The following is a 24,643-nucleotide window of genomic DNA, read 5'->3' as shown; positions in this document are numbered from 1 at the left end:
CTTCTGCAGCTCCGGCGCTGGGGCGATTTGCACCCCGCTTTCATAGGTGGTGCACACTCGTCAGGCGTGATGGCCATGCCTGAACAGATGTCGATGGGCACGCCACCACCACCGCCGGCCAAACCGTCCTCCCAGCAGGAGGGGGATCTTGTGGGCCTGAACCGTGAAGTCCGCGCCTTGGGCGACCTGCTGCGTGCGTACCACTTCTCGTATCGGCCACTGCCCATGTGTGTGCCCAAAACGACGCCCTCCATTTCCAACACAGCTCAGAGGAGCCGCGGAGGGTCACGAAAGGACAAGCGCGCCCCGGCTCAGCTGGTGGCTACGTCGACGGATGCCGAAGAGGCGTGGCTGCTGCCGTTGCAGCGCGATGTCGTGCAGTGCGTGCTGCGCCGCCTGCAGGTGATGGAGCTCGTTCTCAAGAGGTTGGTGGCTCGAGGTACATCACAGAAAGGCGGTGCAGTCGGCAGTCCTGCAAAGGCAGTACATGAGGAGGTCACCGCATTCTTCGCTGAGGAGATCCGTGTGGTCGCCGAGCTTGTGGCGTTGCGCGGTGTTCATGAGCGCGACGCCCAGTCGTTGAGCTGCCTCGTCCACGTCCTCACTGCTGCAGCGGATGCAGGTGTGGTCGTATCCGTCGCCACGCTTGTCGAGGCAGCAGCTGCGGCGGTGCAGCACAGTCAGTGTGGTGTGAAGGAGGGCCGCGCCTCGGTGGCAACGACCGCCTGGCGCAGCTGTGTGCCGTGGCTGCTTCACTGCTACTCCACAACAGATATGCGGGTATCACCATCGCTGCTGACCACCTCGGTGCAAACACTCGGCGACGACGCTGCAAGCTGGTCGACTGCGAGCGCATGGATGACCGCCGCTGCGGATCGCGTGTGCGCCACGCAAAGCACTGAGCTGCTTCAGCTCACGCCAACACCTGCGGAGGCGCGGTGGAAAGGCGTGGTGACTGGCAGCGGCGCCGACACCTCGGTGCAGCGCGAGAAGGCAGCGAGGGCGCATACGTTTTGTCCGTGGCAGGGCGTGCTGGATGCCGAGGCTACCGAAACGGCGGAGGCGCAGACGTACACGTTCGAGGGAGACGGCGGCGGCAACAGGAGAAGGGCGGCAGGGGAGACGTGGCTGCGCGACTGGTGTGCAGGGTGCGGCATCACAGACGTCGGAGGAGAGAGCAACAGCGACTCCACCGGCACGTGGCACCCCTACTGGAAACTGGTGGTCAGTGGGATGGTGCGAAGCTGTGCCCGCGCTGTGGATGCGATTGTTGAGCTCAGCGAGGGAACTGGCGAAGAGAGGTGCAGTGATGAGCTTTCTTCAGCGAGGCCAAAGACTACGCGACATCGCAGCCCGGCATCGTCAAACTCGACGCTTGCCACGCTGGAAGAAATTCAGTTTTACGCCGTTGGATCTTACGTCTCTCTCCGGCGCATTGCAAGCTCGCTGCAGCGTCATCATCGTCTCATGCCGCTGTTGCAGCTGCATGAGATGGTGAGCGGGTTTGTTGGCCCGTCTGGCGCAGTCGCGGGTGCTCTCTTGCCGCCGCCGCAGCGACGACAATGGCACGAGAACAATGCCCCCCGCCGCCGCGCTGATGGTGTCTGCGGTTCTTTATCGACGGGGGCAGCTGCAGCACAGTGGCGGCGCCGCCTCTTGTCAGGCGAACTATTGCAACCGCTATCCACCGCGCCGGGTACTCAGGGTGAGCGCCGACGGCACCGTCGGAGCGATCGCCCACCGCCGGCGTATCTTCCGCAACGACATCAGGCAGGTGCGATGCTATGGCGCGAGGTGGCTCTCTTCGACGCGTACACCCTCATCACTATCGGCCACGTGAGCGAACACGCCGTCGACGGCGCGGAGGTGGACAAGAACGCTGTGCTGCAGCAGCTGGCGTGGCTTCAGCAAGAGTGTGCGCAACATCTCACCGTGCTGGAGGCTTCAGACAGCGAGGTAACGGAAAGGGTTGGCACCGACTCCGAGCCTGCCGAGTCAGGTGGTAACATCGACTCTGAGTCATCAGCGACCAAAGACCGTGGCGCATCCTACTCTATGCCACTTGCACGAAGGTCAATGTTGCTGCGGTGCCTCAAACAGCGCACTCGCGCTGGGCTGATTGCCAAGCTGCAGGAGGGACTTCGCCTTAGTGCCAAGGTGCTCGCCCGCTGGGGCACGCCGGAGCAGATTTGCGCACTCTACCTTCGATATCCATCGATGGGAGCTAGCTGGGAGGTGGGGCGGGCATTGCTTCAGTGTGGGCAGTACAGCGTCGCTGTGGAGGTGCTGGAATCGTTGTTGCAAGCGAGTGCGACCGCGCGAGGGGCGTCAGCGACGTATCCGTCGGCCGTCTCCTCTACATCCTCTCCTCCGTTGCTGCTGTCCAACAGTGCGATTGCGGTGCGTCAGCTGTTGCTGGAGGCGATGGAGGGTGCGGCAGCCGCCTTGGTGCAGCACTCACAGCAGTGCCACGCAGTTCCTGCCTCAGGATCCTCTTCAGACGCCGCTGCCACCTCTATCGACGGCAGTGCGGGAGGGGAGGAAGTACCGCTCCCCGCAGAGCTGCGTACGCGACTGCATTCCTTGTACGCGCACCTATACTCACTACCGATTCCACTTCCTCTGTGCCTTCATGCAGTCGTGCGAGGTCTCACTTCCGCGTCAGAGGAAGCCGCTGTCTACGGCATCCACAACGATGCCGATGCCACGTCCCCGTTAGCTGCACGTCGGCACATCAGATCAAAATTCAGCACCTCTGCAGACTCCCCGTCTGCGTTGCGGCCTCCGTCACGACAGCCGCACACGTCCGCAGAAGAGCGCGCCCGCACGACGGCGGTGCTGTGCACATATGCTCTGCGATGTCATCTCGCTGAAAACCCGCATAAAGGGCTTCTGGCCAAGACAGTAGAGCTCTGGGCGTCGTGCGTGGCGCCGTACTTGTGTCGACGCAGCTGTGACGGCGCTGAGGCTTCACCAGCGTCTCCTTTGACGTCACTGAAGCTATCCCTCACGGATCAGTACCTCCGTGCGGTGACAGCAAGGATCCTCTGCGGCTACCCTCAGCTACCGGTCGCTCGACTGCTGTTGTCGCGTCTGGTGCAGCTGATGACTCCGCCGCCGTCGATGGCGCCATCGGGGACTTTAGATGCTCCATCAACCGACGACGCCGACAACGTCTCTGCAACAAGTGATGCACGGGTAGCGCTGACGGTGGTGTGGTTGCTTGGAGTGCTCTACAAGCTTGCCGGCATGCCCGCAGCTAGACACTCGGCCACCAGCCACGGGTCTCGTTCTCACGCAAACGTTGCCATACCCACATCCCTCGCGTATCGGCTATGTGTACCAGTGACCACCACCACAGCTTCAACGCAAGACACGGAGAAATCGGCGCTCATGTCATGTGACACGCAGCTCCTCGCCGGCTGCCGCGCATGGAACGCTGGCTTCACGGAGCGTTACGCGCTGGACACACTGCGCTTGATGCCGCGTATCGCCTTGGAGGCTCTCGAACGGCTGTTGCGCTCGTTAGCGCGGCACTCTGCTGCCGTGGCTGCCACCAGCCCGACCGGCTCTCTCATTGCGGCCGTGCAGAGGGCAGCCACTCTGTCTGGACGGAGCGTCGGCTTCTTCCACGATCGCGTCAGCGTGATCTTGCAGTACCGTCGAGCCGAGGAGGAGCAGCGTCAGCCCTGGCAGTGCAGCGCGTGCTACCTGTGGAACAGTCGGTACGCACGAGCCTGCAAGCGATGCCATGCCTTGTCGACGGTGCTGCTACAGTGCCGCGCGTGCGGGTGCTTGACGTCGTCCGCGGACGACCGGGATGATCATGGGCTGAGCTGCGACGTGTGTGGGATAGCGTTGGTTCCACCTTTGTCGTTTCAGAGCAGCGGCGAGGTGCCGCAGTCATCTTCGTCAGCGGCAGATCCCTTGCTATGCGCTTCCACAATCGATGCAGGCGTGGTGCATGTGCGGACACAAGACCTCACGACTGCCGCGGGTAGGCGCTTCGCCGCTGCTGCTGCTGCCACTGTCACCGGCACCGGCCGCGCAGCCAATCGGTTCACCGCTTCTGCCGCCATCGCACGCGTCGTGCCGCTGCGACAGTGGACGTGCATGCACTGCCGCACCGTGAACGATCCGCAGCACGTTTTCTTCTGCCGCGGCTGCGGGCGAGCGACGACCGATCCGGAGAAGCGCGAGGCGGCGGCGAGCGCTGCTGGTGTCGATGGCGCAAGCAATTCTGCGGCTGCGCTGGCTTGTGAGGGTTGTAGGCACAGCCCCAAGTCCATCGAGGCACGTATGCGGCCGTGGTGCGAACGGTGCGGTGCTCTCTATCAGCGCGTTCGAGAGCTGCACAAGCCGGCTGCCGGTAACTGCACCTTGTCATCGTCGACCAACTCGCCTTCGCATGTGCCCGCCTCTGCCACCGGCACGATCCCTCCTACCGCTGCTTCTACAGGGCAGCACTCACCATATCTGTGGTGGTGCGCCGAGTGCACGGCGGCGCTCAATCCCTGGACACGCACTCACTGCGAACTCTGTGGCGCCGGCCGGCCGGCCGCTTCTGCCGCTGTGCCGGAGGCGACGCCTGGTCTCTCACTCCTTTCAGAGAAGTACAACGCTGCTGCCCCGTTCATTGTGCTGCCTTGGCTGATGCAGGCGTGTCACTCCTGCAAGGCACAGAGTCGTGTTGGCATGCTTCATTGCTGGCAGTGCCACGCGCTGCTGACGTGGCCGCTCGAGGTGCAGCGGGCGGTGTCCGACGGGTGGCGGCGGTGGGTGACACAGGTGGCGCACATCGTGATGGACGTCAGAGATACAGAATCGCAAACGGAAGATGGGGCCGCCTGCTCATCCACAGGCGCAGATACCCCATTGCACGTTCCATGCGGTACGCAATGGCTGTGCTTGCATGACGGCTGCATGCATGTCAACGTTGTCCACGGCGCAGCAGCAGACGCTTATGGCGACTCAGGCGCAACACCAGCGCCTCTCTGTCATACATGCACCGCGTGCGCCTTTGCACCGCGCCGTCCAGCCGAGGTGCTGAGTCCGTTTCACGACCGCTTTGCCTGGAGTGAGGCAGCGGCGCGGCTTTCTCCGACGAACGCTGCGTTGGTGGTGGAGGCACTGCTGTTGCCACCGAGCTCACCGTTGCCCGGCGACGTCACCATGCGACACTCCGAGTCGTTCGGCGCTGTGAGCGCAGCGTCGGAAGTGTTGTCTGCGGTACGATCAGAGGAGACAGCGGCAACGGCGCCACAGTCACACGAGCGATGGCTTCACCGCTCGTGGTTGTCGGGCGTAGCGACCACCTTTGTCTGCACTTCATGCGGGGCGAGTGGGGCGTCTGGGGCGGCGGCGCCGTCAACACCGTTGCCGGTGCGTCTTCGCCCGCTCTTCATGGTCAACGTGTGCGCCTCTTGTGGGTTTTGCGCGTGGGGTCGGTCGTCGTGCGCGTATGACATACCCGGCACTCCCTGTGCCGGTGCTGGCGATGACGTGAGGCAGCAGCCGTCCTCGTCCCCGGCACGTGGTCAAGCGAGAGAAGGCGCGATGGCGCAGCCGCCACTGTTGCCGGGAGAACATGCCATGGCTCTGCGACTGCTCCTGAAGGCCCTGGCGCACGCTGTACGGGAATGGGTTGCGCTTGAACTACCTCCGTCCAAGCGCGTGGCCTCCAGGTCAAGCTGCACCGACAGCGGTAAAGCCTCAATGGCGGCCTCTTCTCCGGTGTCTGTGACGGGGCCAAGTCGGAGGCTGGACTGGGCGTGGCTGTCTCGTTTTGTCCTCTCTGGAGTCTGGCTCATCACCTCGTCCGCGTCGGAGGCGCTACCCCACGGCGACGACTCTCGTGGGGGCTCGTGCGCCCTGCGTCACCAGCACTGCCTGCACGAGCGCCTGCCGTGGCGCGGCTGCGACTTGGCGTCTCCGCAGCAGGCTTGCTCCGCTGAACCGCGAGTGGCCGTGCTCGAGAGTCGCGGCCACGGCACGGGAACGGTGCACTCGGCCATTGTAGATGTGCGTCAGGTCTTGGACGGTGTATGTGCTCTTGCCGAGCACCGTGTCAGTGGGTCACTGTCGTGCTCGAGGTCGCCGCGGCGACGGCATCGCGGCAAGGGCGATCACGCCCATCAGCAGCACGCGTCTCCACCGGCGCTCCCGCCGTGTCTGCAGGACGCATGGACTCGTCGGCTGATTCTTGCAGCCCTCGAGCTGATCGATGTGGTCAACGCCAGCACTGTCTTTGACGACATCGGCTTTGCCACGCTGCGCCGTCTGTGCCTCCTGCTCCGCCCTGACGAGGTGGAGCACATCAACACGGAAACCAAGTGGACATACCTGCAGGACATGAAGCTGTCTCGAAGCCACGTGTTGCGCGGGTGTGTACAGTGCGAGCAATGCTTGACAACCCACGGGCCCGATCAGCCGTGCGCCGCTCCGTAGCCGGCGCATCACCGGTGCTACTCACGGAAACTCCCGCACACACACCCCCACACAAAAAGCGACGTGGACGACATAGCGTGTCGCCTGCTGGTTATGGGAGCGTCGGCTCTTTTGTTTGAGAGAGAAGTCAGAGGATTGAGGGAAGGGGGAGGGAGGTACTTCGGGTGGCGCTGGTGCAGCACATCGCACGCGTTCTCTCGACGTTTGTGTGCTTGTTCGGCCACCCGTTCACACGAAATACGTTTGCCTGTGTCGGAAAGACTATCGCGAAGCGACCAGCGAGCGTGCATGCCACGCACTCCTCCCACCCCTCCGGACATGGACGCACTTGCACACACGTTCCTCGACGACGCTCATGACACATCATCATTCATTCCTTTCATGTTGGAGAAACACCCGAGCAGAGGAAAGCGAATGCCGTACGATGTGCACGTTCGTCTGCAGCAGCAGCGATGGTGAAGACGGCTCGCCTGCTTGCGCGCTCATGTCCAATGCGGCCCCACGATGATCCCCATGCGTTCCCCTCCCCCTCAAGCCATGCCGCGTACACACGTACACAAATGTGCATGCGCTTCGCTCATTTTCCTTGCGCGGTCATCTTGACTCCCTTTCTTGCTGCCTTCCTTGGCCAAACGCGTTAACGCACCCACCCGCCCGTCTCCTTTGGTGCCTCCTTGCTCCGGCACCTCACACGCGGACTCGTTGAAGGAAGCACTCGGTGAGCAGCTGTGGGTGAGCCCATTGGTGTGCCTGTTAGTTGTCTGCTTTATGGTGCGGCTCCTCAGCAATACATGCATAGGCAAGCAGCTGCGCCTCATCTCTGTAGTCGCCACGCCCTACTTCGTTTTTGTTTCGCTTGTTTGTGGCGTTCTCACCTCGGGCGGTACGTGCTGACTGTGTAGTCGCTCTCTCTCTCTCTCCATCGTGGTGACCTCTCTCATCCTCTTTGCCACCCCCCCTCTCTCCACCCACGCGCTTGCACGGACACATTCGTACGCGCACCTGGCGGCACCTCCGTTGAAGAGGCTGCTTGTCTCCTGCCACGTTGCTGCGGTCGTCGTCGTCGTTACTTGTTTCTTCTGCATCAGAGGCACGCTCGCTTCTCTCTCGCGCGCGCCCCGCTGAGATGTTGCGACGCAGTGCGGTGCGGTACCTCAAGGCGCGACCAAAGACGGTCAACATCGAGCCAGGTAGCAACCGATTTCTCGACCCCAATGTGGAGGCGAAGGCGAGGGACATCTTCGCCGTACCGGAGTTTCCGAACAAGGCGGTGCTGCACAACTGGCGCTTCTTCATCAAGGCTGGCAAGGCCGCAACGGGGCCGCCGGTCGGCCAGGAGTTCTCGAAGCTGGGACTGAAGGCGATGGACTTTGCCAAGGCGTTCAACGACCGCACCAAGCCGCATTTCAAGGACGATATCGAGCTCATTGTGCGCATTCAGGTGTACTTTGACAAGTCGTACATCTTCCGCATCGAGCCGCCGCCGACGGCGTGGTTTCTGTTGCGCGCGATTCGCAAGAAGAGAGGCGAGACGGGCCCTGTCGCTCTGCGCGGCAACTACTGTGCCTATCTCACCCTAGAGATGTGCTACGAGATCGCCAAGATGAAGCAGATGTCGTGGGGAAAGGTCGAATACCCACCAATCGAGGTGCGTGTGCGGCGTGTCGTTGGTCAGGCGAGGCGCATGGGCATTGCCATCATCGGCATCGACACTGTGCACAGCTCGCCCGTGAAGGACATGACGGAGAAGCAGTACCTCGAAGAGAGCGAGAAGCACCGCAAGGTGCACATGATACAGTATGAGGCGCTGAAGGCGAAGGAGCTCGAGTCGGCCCCGCTGATTGAGCGTCTGCATCGACCGAACATGGCCCCGCTGACAAACACGCAACTTGAGGAGGGCCTGAAGGATGCAAACCTGCTGAACGCGCTGTGGAAGTCGTCTCACCCCAAGAGTCTCTTCGCGCAGGACACGCGCGATCGCGAAATGGCGCGCCGCTACCTGAACACGCGCGGCTGGTTCAAAGAAATGACACCGGCGGAGATGCGTCTTGTGTTTCTGAATTACCGCCTCCCCGAGCAGGATCGCCAGCGACAGCTGAACATGACAGACGGACAGGCGCAGTCGCAGGCCTTCTGGTCGCGTGATGCCGCGTCACCGCAGTAAAGCAGGCGTTTTTGTGAGACGGGGAGAGCTTGTGTGGTGCTGAACAGGGCATTGCTGGCTGTGCTGTGCCTGAGTCGGTTGTGCCGCCACTTACTTTGCTCTTTTCTTTTACCACACACACACACACACACAAACACACACACACACACAAGACAGGCCCTCTCGCCTCTTGCTGTTCTTCTCTCTTCTCCAGCGTTGTCTGAACCCTCCCCCTCCGTCTGTCTCCATCCCTTTCGCCTCTCATTTTGGGTTCTTCGTCGCCTTCTCCGCGCCCGCGTTAGCTGCGTTGCTCCCTGCCTCCCGTCGTCCTTGGTGTTGCTCATCGCGTACAGCCATGCAACTCAGGTGATGCGTAGTGTTTCGGGCGAGGGGAAGACGGGGGTTGGCGGATGATGAGATCAAGTACGTTTTGTGAAGAAGAGTAGGGAAGAGATAAGCCGCGAAGCGAAAAGGATGTGCCTACAGCACACAGAAGGTTTCCCTCCAACGGCAACCAGAGCAGAGGGTGTCGTGGATCGAGGAGAGAGATCGACGAAAGGAGGGGGGAGAGCAAAGGGCGACACACGACGGGACCGCCGTGCTGCACCCCCCCCTCTTTCGCTCTCCGTTTCCCTCACTCTCTTTTCGTCTTTTTTTATTCAGGTCCTCTTGTCCGTCGACCGCCTCTGACCCATCCACAGCCTGTTGCGTCTTCGACGCCGACGGCACCGTTGCTGCCCGATTTGTTCCACCCCCTTTCTTGCTCTTGTGTTCTTCCTGCGCCCACCTACCGCCTGCACACAAACACACGCACGCGTGCGCGCGTACTTCCTCCGTCGCGGGGCCCCACAAAAAAAACAAGCGAAGCATCACGCAACAACGACGCACTTCGACACCTCGCCCATTCTTGTCCTTGCCCATCTCTTCCCTCAACGCACATCGTTTGCTCTCCTACCCAGACTGCATGCCACCCCAAGTTGCCTCCTGAAAACCGTTATTCGCGAAGTCACTCACCCCCATCACCGTCGCTACCATCACATCAGCATCAATCACAGCGGAGGACGAAACGGCAAACGCGAACACAGCCGCTCCGTGCACGGGCACTCACGCAACCACACAGGTCACGTGGCCCACTGTTGCCACCTAAAGCTGCTTGTCCTCCCTGGCCCCTCTGCGCCACACAGCGCTGCTTCCCAGCTTCCTCAACCGCAGCAAAAGAAAAGTGCGACGATGCCGCCCAAGGTGAGCGAACTGCCGCAGCAGCGGAAGAACACCGTTCACCACCTCCCCGATGATGACATAAGCCTTTTCTTCCGCGTGCTGCGCTTTCTCTCCGCCCACTCCCACCTTGCCACCCTCGACGCGGCCACGGAGCGCCTCGATGACGCCGACCGCAGCCCATCCACCACTCCGTCCGCTCCGGTCGCCAGGCGTGGCGTGCAGTGCACCCAAACCGGCACGAGCGCCTCCGTGAACAACCGAATTCCAACGCCGCCCGTGCTGCGGGAACCGCTGGAAGAGTTCCGCATGATGGCGACGAATTTGCCCATCGATCAGGAAGGGCTCGAGGCGGCGCGCAAGACTGTGTGTGAGCTTCTGGAAGGGCTTTGCCACAAGCTTGCAGATCCTGCCATCACGAAGGAGCTGCGGCAGAAGGTGCTGCTGACGGACGGAAGCGAGCTTCTGGGAAACTCGAGCAGCAGCAGCGGCGCACTGGGCATCTCCGCCGTGGAGTGCGGCGCCATACGTAGCTTAAGCAGCTTTGGCATCGATAGCCTCAACCAGATGCAGGAGATTGTCCCTGGCCTGTGGTGCGGCTCCTACCACCCAGCGATCGATCGCGAGCTGATGAAGCGCCACGGCATCACCCACGTGTGCTGCTGCATTGGCACGCCGCCAAGCTTCCCGGGGGACTTTATATACATGACGCTGTCGGCCGACGACCGCCCCGACTACGACATGACGCCGCACTTTGCACACACCTTTGAGTTCATCGAGAACGCGCTGGTGACGAACCATGGCGGGGTGCTCGTGCACTGTGGCGCCGGCATCTCTCGCGCGCCGACGGTGGTGTCAGCCTATCTGATGCGGAAGCTGCGCCTTTGCTCGTCTGCTGCGATTCATCTTGTCCAGCAGCACCGCCCGTGTGCGTCGCCAAACACTGGTTTCCGGCAACAGCTGTATGAGTACGGCATGAAGATCGGTGTGCGTGAACAGGAACCAGCGGCGCGTAGGGAGCTGGCGAGCGAGAGCGCTTGGCGTGCGGCGAATGCTCTGAGGAGGCCGTAAGTGCCCAAGGTGGGGGGGGCCATCGGCTTCTCGACGCCCTCCTCTCGTCTTGGCGCAGGGAGACGATGAGGAGGGGAGGGGGGAAGGGGAGGCAGAGACTCATCGACAGGGCTAAATGCTGAGCACGCGCATGCAGGCATGCACGCGCACACGTAGTGACAAGAGGGCAGAGGTCTGCGCTATGTCTCGGCGTCTGTCTTTTGAGTGGGCACCGACGCTGCCTCTCACTCGCCTTTTGCGCACTGAGGCCTCCTTCCCTCCCTTCTGCAGCCTTTTCTCTGCCGCCTGTGCATGCGTTTACCCCTTCTCGCCATGTATGGAGATGTGGTACACGTATGCGCGTGGTGGTGCGGGTGCTCGGCCGCTCCGTCTTCCTTTTGGCACCCATCTATCTGCCCCTTTCGTTTCTGTCTTGTCACAGCGCGCGCGGAGGCACATGTCTGCCCTGCCCCGTGAGCGTACATATGTACATCTATGTGTCGATCTATAAACATACGTGTGCCTATGTACATCTTTTCGTTTGCTGTTTTTACTGCGCTCGCTCTCCCTCTCTCTCCGTGCTTTTGCTTTGGAATGTGATGAGCCGTCGCTGCCTGAAATAGACGTACTCGCGTGCCTCTGGTGCCTCTTTCTCCCTTCCCTTCCCTCCCTTGGTCACTACTGGTGTTGCTGCCTGTCGGTGTCACGGCTCTCTCCTTTTCGCTCTGCCCTCGGTGCGTTGTTGCCGGTGGTGGGGGTACTCTTTTCATCACTTCTCTTATTCCTCTCCTATACCGGAGCGCGTTGCTTGCGCACGCGCTCGATCCCCACACTCTCTACGTGTTTCTTTTTCCTTGTCTCGCATAGATGATTGAAAGCAGGTACGAGGGGCGGGCGCAGGGGCGAGGAAGGTCGGAGAACGGCCGGGATGTTGGGCGTGAGTGACATGGGTAGCTGATACGATGAGCGATTTTATCGCCTCCCCTGCTTTAGCGGAGCGGAGCGCAGCCACGCGCGCGCTTCCTCACTCCCTCCGCACATACTCGCACACACCGCGTTGCCCTTTCTTTTTCGTCACTCCCTCCCTTAACGGCTCCGTTTATCGTGTTTAGGTTTCACTGACGTGCTCTGTTATTCGCATCACCGTTGCCCCGTTTTATTGCTGCTCTCTCTCTTTCTGCATGATCGCTACCGCACTCGCACCCTGCGTCTTTCGCGGATTGGGGGGGGGCAGGGGCTGCATCGGATGCGCGTGTCATGGACGCGCCGATCTGCGCTTACGTCTTGTTTTTTCTCTGCTGTTCTCCCTCCGTCTGTCCCTCTCCCACCGACTGTGCACGTGCGCGCGGGTGCTGGTGGCAAGTTTGACATGCGCTTCACACACTTACACCATCTTTCCCTCACATACACACAAACACGCAGGCGAACGCTCGACTGGCTGACGATGCTTGCCGTTTCTTGGGCTCTTTTTAGTTCCTTCCATGTCGAGTGTATACTGGCATCTTTTCATTGTCGCCTCCATGACGGAGGGAGTTGCACATGTGTTGCTCATGGTGGCGCTGTGCTCTCTGCTCGACGTGTATCCGGTGATGTCATGCGTGGAGATCGATGATGGCGCATGCGCTTTCATCGCTGCCGCTCCTTAATTATTACTCTTCATGCGCGCGCGCGTGTGTTGTGCTGGAGGATGCCCGCTGGTGGCAGACGAGAGAGAGAGCGATACCACAATGCGTTGCTCACGCACGTGGCGAGTTTGGCAGAAGAGGGGAGGGGGATAGACGGCGCAGGAGATGCAGGGGCGTGCATGCAGACGGCGGTGGCGTTTGCTTGTCAGTGCACTTACCCACTCACGCACCCCCTGTGTCTTCTTGTAGCGTATTGTCGGGCTCCTGCTTCTTGATTGCATGTTTATTTTCTGTTTCCCTTTTGTGTGTATAGGCCCTCCTCCGCGAGGTTGCTGATGCAGCGGCTGCGGCGTGTGGAGTTGATGATGATGGCCAGGGGAGAAAGTAAAAGCGACTAGAAGCACACAGAGGGGGGCGATAGTATGCGTGGGGTGCTGCAGAGGTTTTTCGGTGGTGGGAGTGGAGACGCCGCCGTGTCTCGTTGATGATACCATGACCCCATGCACGCCTTTTGATGCATACATACAATTTTATTTTGAAACCATCCACAGCGGTGGGGAGGGGGCACATTGTGATGAGCGTGTGTGTGTGTGCGCTGACGGAGGGAAGTGCCAGAAGGGAGACGATGAGGTCTGCACCACTACTCTTCGGTGACACCAATCCTCTGTAAACCTACAAGGATGCAGTCTCTTTCCTTGAGTTCCCTCTATATCACCTCTCGCAGCTCAGAGACACTCCAAGAAGATGAGTAGGCTGCACCTAGTAGAGGAAGAGGCTTCTTCCTGTGTGCTCCGGCTTGTAGGGAACGGCTGCACCAAAAAAAAACACGCGACACACACACACACACACATACACACAGATGCACAATGAAGGAAGAGCGCAAAGGTGCTTCGGGCATGTACATCCACATAGGTTCTATCCACCGCAGTCAGCGTTGCCTCGTTGTTCATCGAGTCTCCCCTGTCTTTCTCTCTCTTGACTCTCTTGCCGGTCTCGCGCATCTGAGGACTGGGCACATCAGCGTATCGCAACCACGCCCACAGTCACAAGCGAAACGAAAAGAGGGTAGCAGCATCATTCCTCTTCGATCGCTTCTTGCACCAATCATTGACCTACGTGACACCCCCCTCCACACCTGCATTCACAGCTGCGAGAACGTGCTTCTCGAGCACCCAAATACCTTCTTGGACGCATACGGACGCACATCGGCATCATGCTCGGCTCTGGCAAATCGAGCGGTGTGGTGAACGAGGCCAGCAACCTCAAGGCCAATGAGAACCTTACCGCCACCATAGAGCAGATGAATTCGAAGGCGTACCGCCAGAGCCGTGACATGAACGACGTCATTCCGACACACCGCCGCCCGGTCACTGAAGCTGTCCGCGACAATGGCGTCCCCGTGTACGACCCAGCTGCGGAGAAGCACGCGGAAAAGGTCGAGCGCGGCAATGCGGCGGGCGCCGAGGACGACGACGATGAGCTGATGGAGTTGCGCCGGATGCGCCTGCAGTGCATGCGGGCCAACCAAGAGAAGCAGGCAGAGTGGCGCAGCAAACAGCACGGAGAGTACCGTGAAATCTCACAAGACGACTTCTTCAACATCGTCGTGCGTGAGAAGGGTGGGAGCGAACGGGTATGCGTGCACTTCTACCACAAGGACTTCGAAACGTGCAAGGTGATGGACCGTCGCCTGTCGGAGCTGTCGCGCACCCTGCTAGCCGTGAAGTTTGTGAAGATCGACGCCGAGCGCTCGCCCTTCCTGGTCGAGCGGCTGCGCGTGACGACGCTGCCGCACTGCTTGCTCTTCTTTAACGACGTGTGCATTGATCGCATCGTCGGCTTTCAGGGGTGCGTGACGGAGGACGGCACCCTCGACGCGAACTTGTTGCGGGAGCGCATCGTCCATGCACTCAAGCTCAAGGGCGACGAATAGGTACAAGAGTCGAACCGGCGACGGCCCAGGTGAGCACACACACACACACACATAAGGCGCTGAGGGAAAGCTAGAAGAGACAGGAGCTGACGTCAGAGGAGAAGGGTGCGGGCAGCGGTTCGGCTGCTGTTGTGCACCTCGCCGTGATCCACGCGATGTTCTTTCATCGACGAGGAAGAGATTATGTCGATGTGTGTGTGTGTGCCCGATCTCCTCCACCATCCCTGCCCTTCCTGCCTCCCTTAAGCCACGCGAGCCTGTGCTTGTGTGGCTGCTGACGTAACATGGACCCGACAGGTTGCCGCCGCTGCTGCACCTCCGGCTCGAGACAGCTGCGCTTGTGGAGATGGTTGCACACGGGCTCGCTATTTGTGAGTGCGTGTGTGCGCGCACGGGCGCACTTGTCTGACGCGTACAACATGTCAGTGGGGAGGAAGCATTGAGGCGCGCATGCGCCGCTAAAACCAACACGTGAGCAAGAAGACAACGATAGAGGAGGATAGGCGAGGGGCGGTGCGCTGGACGGCGCGAGACCCCTCTTTCTCTACCGATCACTCGACACCCTCTTATCAGCTGCTCGCACTTGCGCATACTTGGGTGTAGAGAGCCAGAGAAAAAGGGCGTGCACGACTCGCCGTCTCCCTCGCCACTCTATGTACCTTGGGTCACCTTCGGCAACCCCACGCATCTGTATAATCAAAAAAAAGCAAAAGGAACAGAAGCAGGCGACGCTTCTGATCATCTGTGAAGTCAACAGGCTTGTGTGTGTGTGGCCCCATGTGCATCGCGCAAGTGTCTTATCACTTCTCGTTTTTCTGCATTTCCCGCCTTGAGCTCTTCTCCGCTTGCGATTCCGTTCGGGGGGTTTTCCGCTTCTGTACCACGTTAGTTTTGCACCCCTCCTCTACCTCTCTGCAGATGATCTCCTCTCCATCCCTTCATACACGCATCCATACATACATACGCACAGCGGGTGGGGCGGGCGGAAAACGATAACATGATCAAGTTCAACCTGAAGTTGATGGGGTTGTGCCTTGTCGGCTTCCTTTTGTCAAGCTATGCGTATTCCGTCGAGGTGCACGCCGAGCGGGCGAAGCTGCTCGGCATCACCTACAACGCCTACTGCGATATCGGACCTTTCTCATGCACGAAGGTCTTCTCTTCGGAGTTCAGTTCCGTTACCCACTTCTTTGGGCTTCCAAAGACCTCCAACGCGCTCGTGGGGATGCTCTACTACACGGTGGAGATGCTGTGCTGCTGGCATCCGACGCTAATCTTGATGGTCAGCGCGCCGAGCATTGTGGCCACGGTGTGCCTCGCCTTTATTCTCACAGTAACCCTGCATGACTTCTGCGTGGTGTGCTGCTGCACCTATGTGGTGAACGTGACGACGGTGTACGTTGCGTACCGATGGTGGAAGCGAAGCGCGGCGAGCAAGGCGGCAGTAGCATCATCGTCATCGAAGAAGTCCAAGAAGCGCGCGTGAGTCACCCATCTCTCGCCCTCTTCCTCCTTCCTCTCGTTGAGTGGTGAACACATGGCGAGGGAGACTGGGAAGAGCGCTAGCACAGCCTCCGAACGAGGCTCATGCGTCGGAAGCCTTGCGAGACGCAGCCTGCTATAACACAAATGGGTCCCATGCTGAACACGGAAGGAGGAGGTGCTCCCGTGCGTCAGTGCGGTTGATGTGGGGTCGAGGGTGTGCGCGTATTGGTGCGAGACACTCGTTCTTTTTGCTTGTTGGGTTTCTCTGTACAGTTGCGGCGAAGAAGATGGACGTATGAGCACGCTACACATGCGCGATGCAACGATTTGTGGGGTGGGTTGATCAAGGGGCCCGGGCATGGCCTCTGCGCATATTCGCCGCCTCCTCTTTCTCTCACTCATCAACAACCACGCTTATCTACACCTTCAAGGGTGTGGCCGAGACGTTAGCGCTGCTCTCTGTTGGAGAGCGATGAGCGCGCGTCTGTGCACCACAGCTGGAGACGAGGGGCAAAAGAGGAACAGGACGAGGACGGGAAAGGCTATATCGAATGCCACCACGACGGCCCACCGCTGCTTTGTCTCGCTGTGCCACGCACCCATGTGTTCTTCCCTGCCTGCACGATGCACTCCGAATGCTTATCGCCGCTTTTTCTTTCTTTCTCCCTCTCTCATGTCTCCCCCAGCACTATCGCTTCGATCCTCCTCTCTGCTGTCACGCTGTGCATCTTCATTCAACAGGGAGCCGAAGAAGCGATAACGTTCGTAGAAGGGCCGCACTGAGAACACCTCCGCTACCCATCCGAGCACACCCGGCACGCGCTTGAGACGGGACACTTAGCGCGCATGGGCGTGTATGTCTTTCCGCGCCTGATATCCCCCTCTGCGTGACCGCATCTCTCTTGTTTGTTTTGAGCGTGAGAGGGATCTGCAGCGCTGCTGGGAGAACAAGCGGGTGCCCCTTCGGATCACCATCGAATAAACGCCCACTCACCCACCCACCTACACACACACACACACACACACACACACAAAGAGACTCTCGCGCAGATCGACGCCGAGTGCTCCGCAGTTTTGCAGGCCAGCCCCTCGTGCACCAACCTTTGAAACCAGCGCTCGTTGCATCGCCGTGCCCGCTGAGCACTATTCTGCGCCCCTTTCTCCTGCAGAAGCCGACACGCAACCTCACTGCGTCTTCAAACCGCAGCTCACCATGTACCGCTGCTCCCGTGTGCGGCTCTCCTCCTTTGGCAGCTGGTCACCTTTTGGACGGCCAGACCGCTTTGGCGATGCCTCTGGCGCGAAGCCGCGCTTCGGTGATGGCGGCTCCGCACCGCCTGACTTGTTCCAGAAGACGGCGCTGCACCGTCAGTCGCACTACGCCGTCTCTGCCGGCGGTCGTGGCACTGTAAGCTCGTCTGAATCGCTCTCCGCGTCCTCCTCGACGACGCGGAGGAAATCGTACGCGGAAGCGGCCGCTGGGGTGCTTGGGACGGCCAGCAGTGCCGCCCGCCAGAAGGGCGTGCACATGTACGCTAGCAAGGAGAATGCATGGGAAGGCTACACGGACGATCGGTTCTACGGCGCCAAACGCTTTCGCGAGTACTGGCAGCGCATGCTGGCCGACCGAGGCGTTCGGTACTACATGTTCACCATCATTATCCTCATGATGGCCGCCACGGCGAAGCTCTGGCAGATGCAGAACCTGCAGCGCGAGGAGAGCGGCTTGCTGGGGCCGCGGAAGAAGCAGTACCGCAGCCGCCTCACCATCGTTCTCGACGTTGACGAGACCATAGTCTCCTACGGTGACAAGGCGTTCCGTCTAAAGGCCGGCCTCGTGCCCCGTCCCTACCTGGCGGAGCTGCTCGACTACCTCACCTCTATCGACGCCGAGGTGGTGCTGTGGTCCGCTTCGAGCGAGCGGTACATGCGGCAGGTGCTCGGCATAATCGACCCCATGGGGGTGCGCGTGTCGCAGTACCTCTCGCGCGGCAGAGAGTGGTTCACACACGACAACTACTACGAGAAGAACATCTTGTGGCTGAAGCGGCCGCTGGAGGACACCCTCATTATCGAAAACCGTCCGCTCTCAGTGCGCAACTGCAACGGGAACGCCATCCTCGTGGACGACTTCATCCGCGGCGAGTACATGGACACCGGCCAGGACTACCCCGCGAACGACCACGCCCTGCGCACCATCAAGAGTATTGTGCAAGACCTCGAGACGAGCGGGATGTCTGTGCCGGAGTATCTCGCGAACCACAAAGTGCGCCATAAAGAGATCAAGGAGATCCCGTGCCACCTCGCGATTCGGCAGCTGCCGGACGAAATCGCGCGCGGCGTCTTCTACTTTGTGGGCGACAAGTACAAGACCAAGCCCAACGCTGCCTGATCATCTGCCGTCTAGGGTTGTTGGGTGAAGTGTACAGCCAAGCATTGCTCTTCGCAAGGTGCAAGCAGGACCGGGGGTGGCGAAGGAGGTCGCGACACCGATCTTGTTGGTATTAATAGCGGTGCTGACGCGTGATGATTGATGGTGTTTTATGTTTTCTTCATGCGCCTCCCAGAATCCTTGACGGCGCGTACCTGAACATGCATGCAGAGACACGCAGACATGACAGGAGGCACTGCCGCAAAGTTGAAGTGGTTTGCCGCTCTTCGTCCCCCCTCCCCATCCTGTGCGCTGAGTATGCGCCCACACTATCGATGTGGGATGCGCAGGGCTGCAACTGAGTCTCTCTCTCTTCCGACCGCTCGCCTCCGCGGATGAAGGCGATGAGGCAAAGTGGTCGCGGCAAGCTGGAAGCGAAACCAAGAAGGAAAGAAATGGATGCCGCTGTCGTTGTGAAACGACGTACCGTGCCGATCACCCGCTTCTCCCTTTTCTTTGTTCCCCTCTATGCGTGAACGCGTGGCAGGATGTAAGCTCCTCCAGGGCCTGCCGACTCTCCTTTTATCTGCGTGCGCACGTGTGTGTGTGTGTGCTCCACTTTCTCCTCCTCTCTCCTCTCCGCCCTTCGCCCCTACAACGGCAGTCTTTGGGCGCTGCGCGGCTTGGGTGCGTTTCCATCAGTTCTCCACCTGCAGCCACCTCCTCCCGTTGTGCACGTCTGCTTCTCGTTTTTTTTTTCGGTTCGCAGCTTCGTCCCTCGCTCTCTCTCTCCTGCGACTGTGGCCTCGGCAATTCAACTCACGGCCGCCTTGTACGCATTCGCCTCTCCTCCTCGCCTTCCCTCCCCCCTCTTTCTTTCTGCGCGCACGTCTGTGTGTGTATCTGTGGGTAAGCGCGTGTGTCGCTGCGAGGATCGACTGTAGACGCCCCAGCTGAGAGGAGGCAGGGCTGCAGTGCGAAGCCTTGGCTGACAGCGGACACACTCGCCTCAGTGCCTCGTGACACACTGAAAACAGCGACACAGACTTCTTTCGTACGGGCAGAAAAGGTGCCTCGACACATGAAGGTGAGGGGGCGGCCCTTGACCAGCACACAGACGACGATAGAAGCAACGCATCATGGACTCGAGGCGTGCGCTCGTGAAGCGCTACGTCTTTGGCACGAACCATGACGGCAAGAACTGCTTGCACTGGCTTGATGACGGCTCACTCGTCTACCCGGTCGGCAAGACCATTGTGCTGCAACAGCCAAAATCGTGCACGCAGCGCTTCCTCGAGGCGGCGTACCAGAGCACGGCCATCACCGCCATCGCAATGAGCGCGAATAAGAAGTTCATGGCGATCGCTGAGAGCGGCCCGCATCCGCAGGTGCAGATCATAGACACCGTGACTCGCAAGCGCCGCAAAGTTCTGAGTGTGACGGACCTGGATAGCGATCGGTATGTAGCCCTCAGCTTCAGCAGTGATGGGCGGCACCTCGTTACCCAGGGCGGCGCGCCAGGGTGGAATTTGCACTACTGGAACTGGGAGCGCTCGCAGCCTCTGGCGTCCGTGTCGGTGGGGCAGCTGTACTTGACAAGCGCGCAGGCGCAGGGGTCGACGTCGAGCGGCAACGCAGCTAGCATCGATAGCGACTCCATTCTCCAGGAGGGGGGCACGCAGAAGCTCGACGCAGCTGCCCGCACTGCGGCGCGCAGCGCCCTCGCGACATTGCGCGCACCACCGCAGGTCGTCACGAGCATCGGTGTCTGCCCCCTCGATCCGCTGCTGGTGACCGTGGCAGGTATTGGCTTCTTTCGCTTTTACCGTTACACTGAGGGTCTCCTCCAGCCGCAGGCGAGCACGGGCGTGCCGCGCGAGCAGTTTGAGAGCTTTTCGACGCACCTCTGGGTCACCGAACACAACGTCGTCGTGGCGACGCACAGTGGACGACTTTTACTGATCCAGGACGGGCGGTACATGAGTGCGATTGAGATACCGCCATCGCCGCCGTCACATCTGCGAGGCTCAACTTCCGAGCCCCTCCTGGAGGGGGCGGGGGCCGCCGTGCCAGTGGACGTGGTGATGTGCATTGTTCCCACACATCAGCAGCAGCATCAGCGGGCGCAGCACCACAGCGGGTTCATTGCCGGAACGAGCCAAGGTAATGTTCTCATTTTCCAGGGCGACAACAACGCCGCTGGTGCCGACGGCGTCGCGGACGCACTGAACGGCGAGATCGTTGCAGGTGACACGACCGGCTACACGTTCGTGTGCCGACTAGAGGTACCCGCCTACGAGGCTGGCGAGCTGCAACAACAGCGCTCGCCACATGCACCGCATCACGCATCTGCCGGACAGAAGCCGGCCGCTCCAGCGCTGATGTCAATCACAGACACCGCCGCTGCGGCTGCTGTGCCACCGTCGACAACCGCAGACGCGGAGAGAAGTGACAAGGGACGCACCGGCCGCCTCTTCCAGCTCCGCGACCAGATTGACGCGAAGGGTGCCAGGGCGAAGGCGTCCGCAGGGACAGCTGCTGGGCGACGAGGTCAGAGCACCGCAAGCGACGACGCAAGCGCCTACAAAGGCGGCATTGATAACGCTGGCCAAACCATGGGCAGCAATGGGCAGCGGTACAGGGTGTCGGCCTTGGCCCTTGATCAGGCGGAGGAGTGCTTAGCGGTGCTCACGGCGTCCGGAAAGCTGTACGGGCTTAACTTCCAGCAGAACTGGGCGGCGCGCGAGGCGATGTTCCACACGTCGAACGTTTCCACGATGACCTCCGCCTCCGCTGGTGGAGCAGGTGGTGATGAGGCACCGGTGCTGCTTGCGCAGCTTCCCTCCCTCCTCGAGCACAGCGGCGGCGATCTCGGGCGGGCGTCGTTGGCGGCCATACCCGGGCATGTGTCGACTCGCAGCATGCTCTTCCAGTCTCTGTACCCTTTCACCCACTGCGGCCGCGTAAACGGTATGGACTGCAGTGTTCGCAAGCCGCTGCTCATCACCTCCGGCAGCGACCACAGCATCCGTGTCTGGAACACGCAGACGGGGCAGTTGCTCATGTGCCAGTTCTTCGCATCGGAGCCCGGCGCTGTCGCGATCCACCCCGACGGCCTCATGGCGGTCGTCTGTTTTCCTGACAAGGTGCGTGTCATGAGTGTGCTCTGGAGTTCGTTGCGTGAGCGCCGCACGATCAACCTGCGCAACGCGTCCGACGTATTCTTCGCGAAGGGTGGCCAACTCTTTGCCATTGTGCACCACAACCTTGTCTACGTCGAGGACGCGAACACGTGCGAGCTGCAAGGGCAGCTGCGCGGCCACCCGCAGCGCATCAAGGACTTCCAGTGGTGCTCTACGACGGCGTACCCAACGGACAACCGCGCCGTGACGTGCTCGTCGGATGGCATGATCATGGACTGGAACATATCCGAGATGCGCAAGCAGACGGAGCATTCCGATAGGCGCTTCCAGTATGTCGCAATCGCGTCCGATGACCGCAGTGTCTGGGCGGTGGCAGCACCTACACCGGCGACGGCGCTGGACGTGTCGTGGAAGGTGCTGCTGCGCGAGATTGATCGGCAGAGCCTCGGCACCATCAACGCAGGCACAAACAAGGGCGTCGCAGCGGGCGGCCCAGGCGCGCGGGGTGCCGCGGGTGGCATGACGGCGACGTCTTCGGGTGGTGGCGGTGGTATTAGCAACGTCCTGGGCAACAGCGTGGGCGACTACGAGTTCACTGAGACGGCCCTGACGCGCCTCCTGGTGGCGCCGCACCAGCGCGTGCTGATCGCCGGCGCAGAGGACGGCTCCGTAAAGGCTATGACGTTCCCGCTGCAGGCCGGCATTCAGGAGGCCCCGATTGCCGCGCACGCGTTGCCGGTGACCCGCATGGCGCTGTCCTTCGATGAGACGACGCTCTTCACCGCCAGCGCAGACGGCAGCGTCATCATGTGGGAGATCTTCGCTGAGAAGGATAAGGTGAAGCCCACGGGTGCGGGAGCCACCAGCACCACTGGCCAGCACCACGACCCGGCGAGCCGCCGCAACATGAACTTCACCGAGGAGGTGCTCGTCACGAAACAGGAGATGGAGGAGCAACGCATTGAGATTGAGAGCCTGCAGCAGTACATTGAAAAACTGAAGACGGACATGGAAAGCGAGGATAAGCGTCGCGCGCACGAGCAGGGCACTCGCACCCGTGAGCGGGCAGAGGAGCTGCAGCAGGACGCCATCGCGTTGGCAGCAGAGTACGACGCCCTCCAACATGCAAAGGCGGATCAGGAGCAGACCTTTCTGGACGCCAAGAACGAGATGGCACGGGATGCAGCGCAGACGCTGGAGGACGTGGAGATGGAGCGCCAACGCGAAGTCGACACCCTTGCCGACGAGTGCGGTGCGCTTCAGCACCGCCTTGAGACGACGAAGGTGGCGCACGCGGCGGAGCTCAAGACGTTGCGTGCCAGCCTGGCGCAGGCCCGCACCGAGGACGAGGCGCACTTCCAGGACGTTCTGAGCCAGCGCACCGAGGCTGTGCGTAAACTTCACCGCCAGCTGGAGCACAGTAACGAGACGAACCGCGTCACCCTCCATCAGCTTGAGCTGGACACCGACTCGGAGTCGCAGTCGGTCTTTCAGAAGCAGCAAGGCACTCTGCAGCGGGCACGGGAGCGATTCCTGCACCTGAAGGGCGAGGGGGCCGTGATGCGGAAGAACTCGATGCGGCTGGAGCGGGAGATCGAGGTTCGCACAAACGAGCTTCAGCTGCTCGACGGCGCCAAGGCAGCCCTGCAGAGCCAGTTGACGGACCTGACGCAGCAGGTAGCGCAGCTGCACCAGGACATCGACGAGCGCGACAGCGTCACGGAGAAGAAGGAGAAGGTCATCTACAGCCTCAAGAAGCGTAACCAGGAGCTGGAGAAGCACAAGTACGTGCTCGACCACCAAATCCGCGAGCTGAAGGGGCAGATAGAGCCTAAGCAGCGCGAGATCGCGGAGCTGAACCAGGAAACGAAGCAGCAGAACGCGAACCTCGAGGAGCAGCACACGAGCAACCTTACCCTGCGCCAGAACACGGAGGAGTTGAAGAAGGACATTGCCGAACAGCAACGCACGCTGCAGGCTCGGCTGCGGGAGCTGCAAGGGTTGGAGACGTACCGCTCGCGAGCTGAGCGTGACATTGGGGAGCTTGCCCATCAGCTACAGGACCCGGCGTCCTTGGCTGCCGCCGTTGCGCGGCTGTACGAGGTGCACGTCGCACCGCGCGATGTCAAGCAAATCGCTCCGGCGGACCCGAACGTAAAGCACGAGCTGCAGTCTCAGCTCGAGTACCTCTCCACCTCTGTCGACGCCCTCCGGCGCAAGCTTAAGTCTGACGAGCAGCGGCACAAGAAGGAGGTCTCGGCGATGATGACGGAGAACCTATCACTCATTCGCGAGATCCACTCGCTGCGCGGCGAGATGGATCATCTGCGTGCGCGGGTGGCGGCAGACACGGTGTCCAAACAGCAGCAGCAGTATCAAATGCAGCGGCGCGCGGGCGCGGGCGGGGGTGGGGCATGCCGCGGCGCAGGTCGCGCCAACGACGAGCGCAGCAGCGTCGCGGACGCGGGCGCCACCGACACAATGGGCTCCGCCGTCACGGACGCTGTCGGACGCTCGATTCAGCTTTCCCCCAGCGAGGTGGATAACACCCGCGGCGGCAACAGGACGCGTCGGCGCGGTGGTACTGGCGGCAGCGCAGGCCAGCGACCAGTGACACCGCAGTCAGAGATCGAGATAAGCAGTCGCGAGCTGCGCATGTTGCGCGCGTACATCGAGAAGCTAGAGCGCTCCCTTGCTGGGCTGCCGGACTCTAGAGAGGTGCAGAAGGAGAGTGTACGACTTCCACCCGTAGACTCCCTTGCCATCACGTAGCAGAGCTACAGACGATCATCGTCCGTAGAGCAACGCACGCACGCATAGGCACCCGCACAGGCACGCGAGCGTGTGGAAGTAGAGGTGGGTGGGCGGGTGGGCAAAAAAAGGGAGCGAGAGCGCTCACATGGGTGGGATGACCACAACCAGGCCTGTGCCATGCAAGTATGCTCACATCTCTCTCACTCTCTGTCCGTCTGTCGGTCGGTCCCTTCCCTTCTGCGCCCTCCCACACCATCGACGTGTGTCTCTCGTCGCTGCCCGTTGTTGTCTGCGTGCTGGGCTGTTCGCAGTTCGCTGATACCCCGCCATCACATAACACGCTGGCATTCTCTTCCACTGTCTGTGCCCGTGCGTATGTGCCTCTTTCTCTTTCTCTCTTCTGATTCTTTTCTTTTCTGCCTTCCTTGATGTATGACTTCAACGTTTCTCGAACCACACGTCCCCAACCCACCC

At 60.9% G+C, this 24,643-nt stretch overlaps 7 protein-coding genes across 7 annotated transcripts; all 7 read left to right on the top strand.

Moving 5' to 3' along the window:
- Nucleotides 1–69: 69 nt before the first annotated feature.
- On the top strand, nt 70–6,447 carry LINJ_27_2150 (conserved hypothetical protein; the record flags this gene model as incomplete). The annotated part of the gene is made up of 1 exon (XM_001466415.1): nt 70–6,447. One exon carries the CDS (start codon nt 70–72, stop codon nt 6,445–6,447), a length of 6,378 nt encoding a protein of 2,125 aa, XP_001466452.1.
- A 1,126-nt stretch (nt 6,448–7,573) lies between these two features.
- LINJ_27_2140 (putative ribosomal protein L11) lies at nt 7,574–8,611 on the top strand (the record flags this gene model as incomplete). The annotated part of the gene is made up of 1 exon (XM_001466414.1): nt 7,574–8,611. One exon carries the CDS (start codon nt 7,574–7,576, stop codon nt 8,609–8,611), a length of 1,038 nt encoding a protein of 345 aa, XP_001466451.1.
- A 1,209-nt stretch (nt 8,612–9,820) lies between these two features.
- Nucleotides 9,821–10,879, top strand: LINJ_27_2130 (putative dual specificity protein phosphatase; the record flags this gene model as incomplete). The annotated part of the gene is made up of 1 exon (XM_001466413.1): nt 9,821–10,879. One exon carries the CDS (start codon nt 9,821–9,823, stop codon nt 10,877–10,879), a length of 1,059 nt encoding a protein of 352 aa, XP_001466450.1.
- A 2,817-nt stretch (nt 10,880–13,696) lies between these two features.
- Nucleotides 13,697–14,416, top strand: LINJ_27_2120 (conserved hypothetical protein; the record flags this gene model as incomplete). The annotated part of the gene is made up of 1 exon (XM_001466412.1): nt 13,697–14,416. The coding sequence occupies one exon, from the start codon at nt 13,697–13,699 to the stop codon at nt 14,414–14,416; it is 720 nt and encodes a 239-aa protein (XP_001466449.1).
- A 997-nt stretch (nt 14,417–15,413) lies between these two features.
- On the top strand, nt 15,414–15,902 carry LINJ_27_2110 (conserved hypothetical protein; the record flags this gene model as incomplete). The annotated part of the gene is made up of 1 exon (XM_001466411.1): nt 15,414–15,902. One exon carries the CDS (start codon nt 15,414–15,416, stop codon nt 15,900–15,902), a length of 489 nt encoding a protein of 162 aa, XP_001466448.1.
- A 1,527-nt stretch (nt 15,903–17,429) lies between these two features.
- On the top strand, nt 17,430–18,293 carry LINJ_27_2100 (conserved hypothetical protein; the record flags this gene model as incomplete). Its single annotated transcript, XM_001466410.1, has 1 exon — nt 17,430–18,293. The coding sequence occupies one exon, from the start codon at nt 17,430–17,432 to the stop codon at nt 18,291–18,293; it is 864 nt and encodes a 287-aa protein (XP_001466447.1).
- Nucleotides 18,294–19,411: 1,118 nt separating this feature from the next.
- On the top strand, nt 19,412–24,187 carry LINJ_27_2090 (conserved hypothetical protein; the record flags this gene model as incomplete). The annotated part of the gene is made up of 1 exon (XM_001466409.1): nt 19,412–24,187. One exon carries the CDS (start codon nt 19,412–19,414, stop codon nt 24,185–24,187), a length of 4,776 nt encoding a protein of 1,591 aa, XP_001466446.1.
- Between the last annotated feature and the right edge of the window lie 456 nt (nt 24,188–24,643).

Source organism: Leishmania infantum, chromosome 27, assembly GCF_000002875.2.
Source record: "Leishmania infantum JPCM5 genome chromosome 27".
NCBI classification, from domain to species: domain Eukaryota; phylum Euglenozoa; class Kinetoplastea; order Trypanosomatida; family Trypanosomatidae; genus Leishmania; species Leishmania infantum.
The sequence above is the reverse complement of the archived record's forward strand: the minus strand, read 5'-3'. Positions and strand labels throughout refer to the sequence as shown.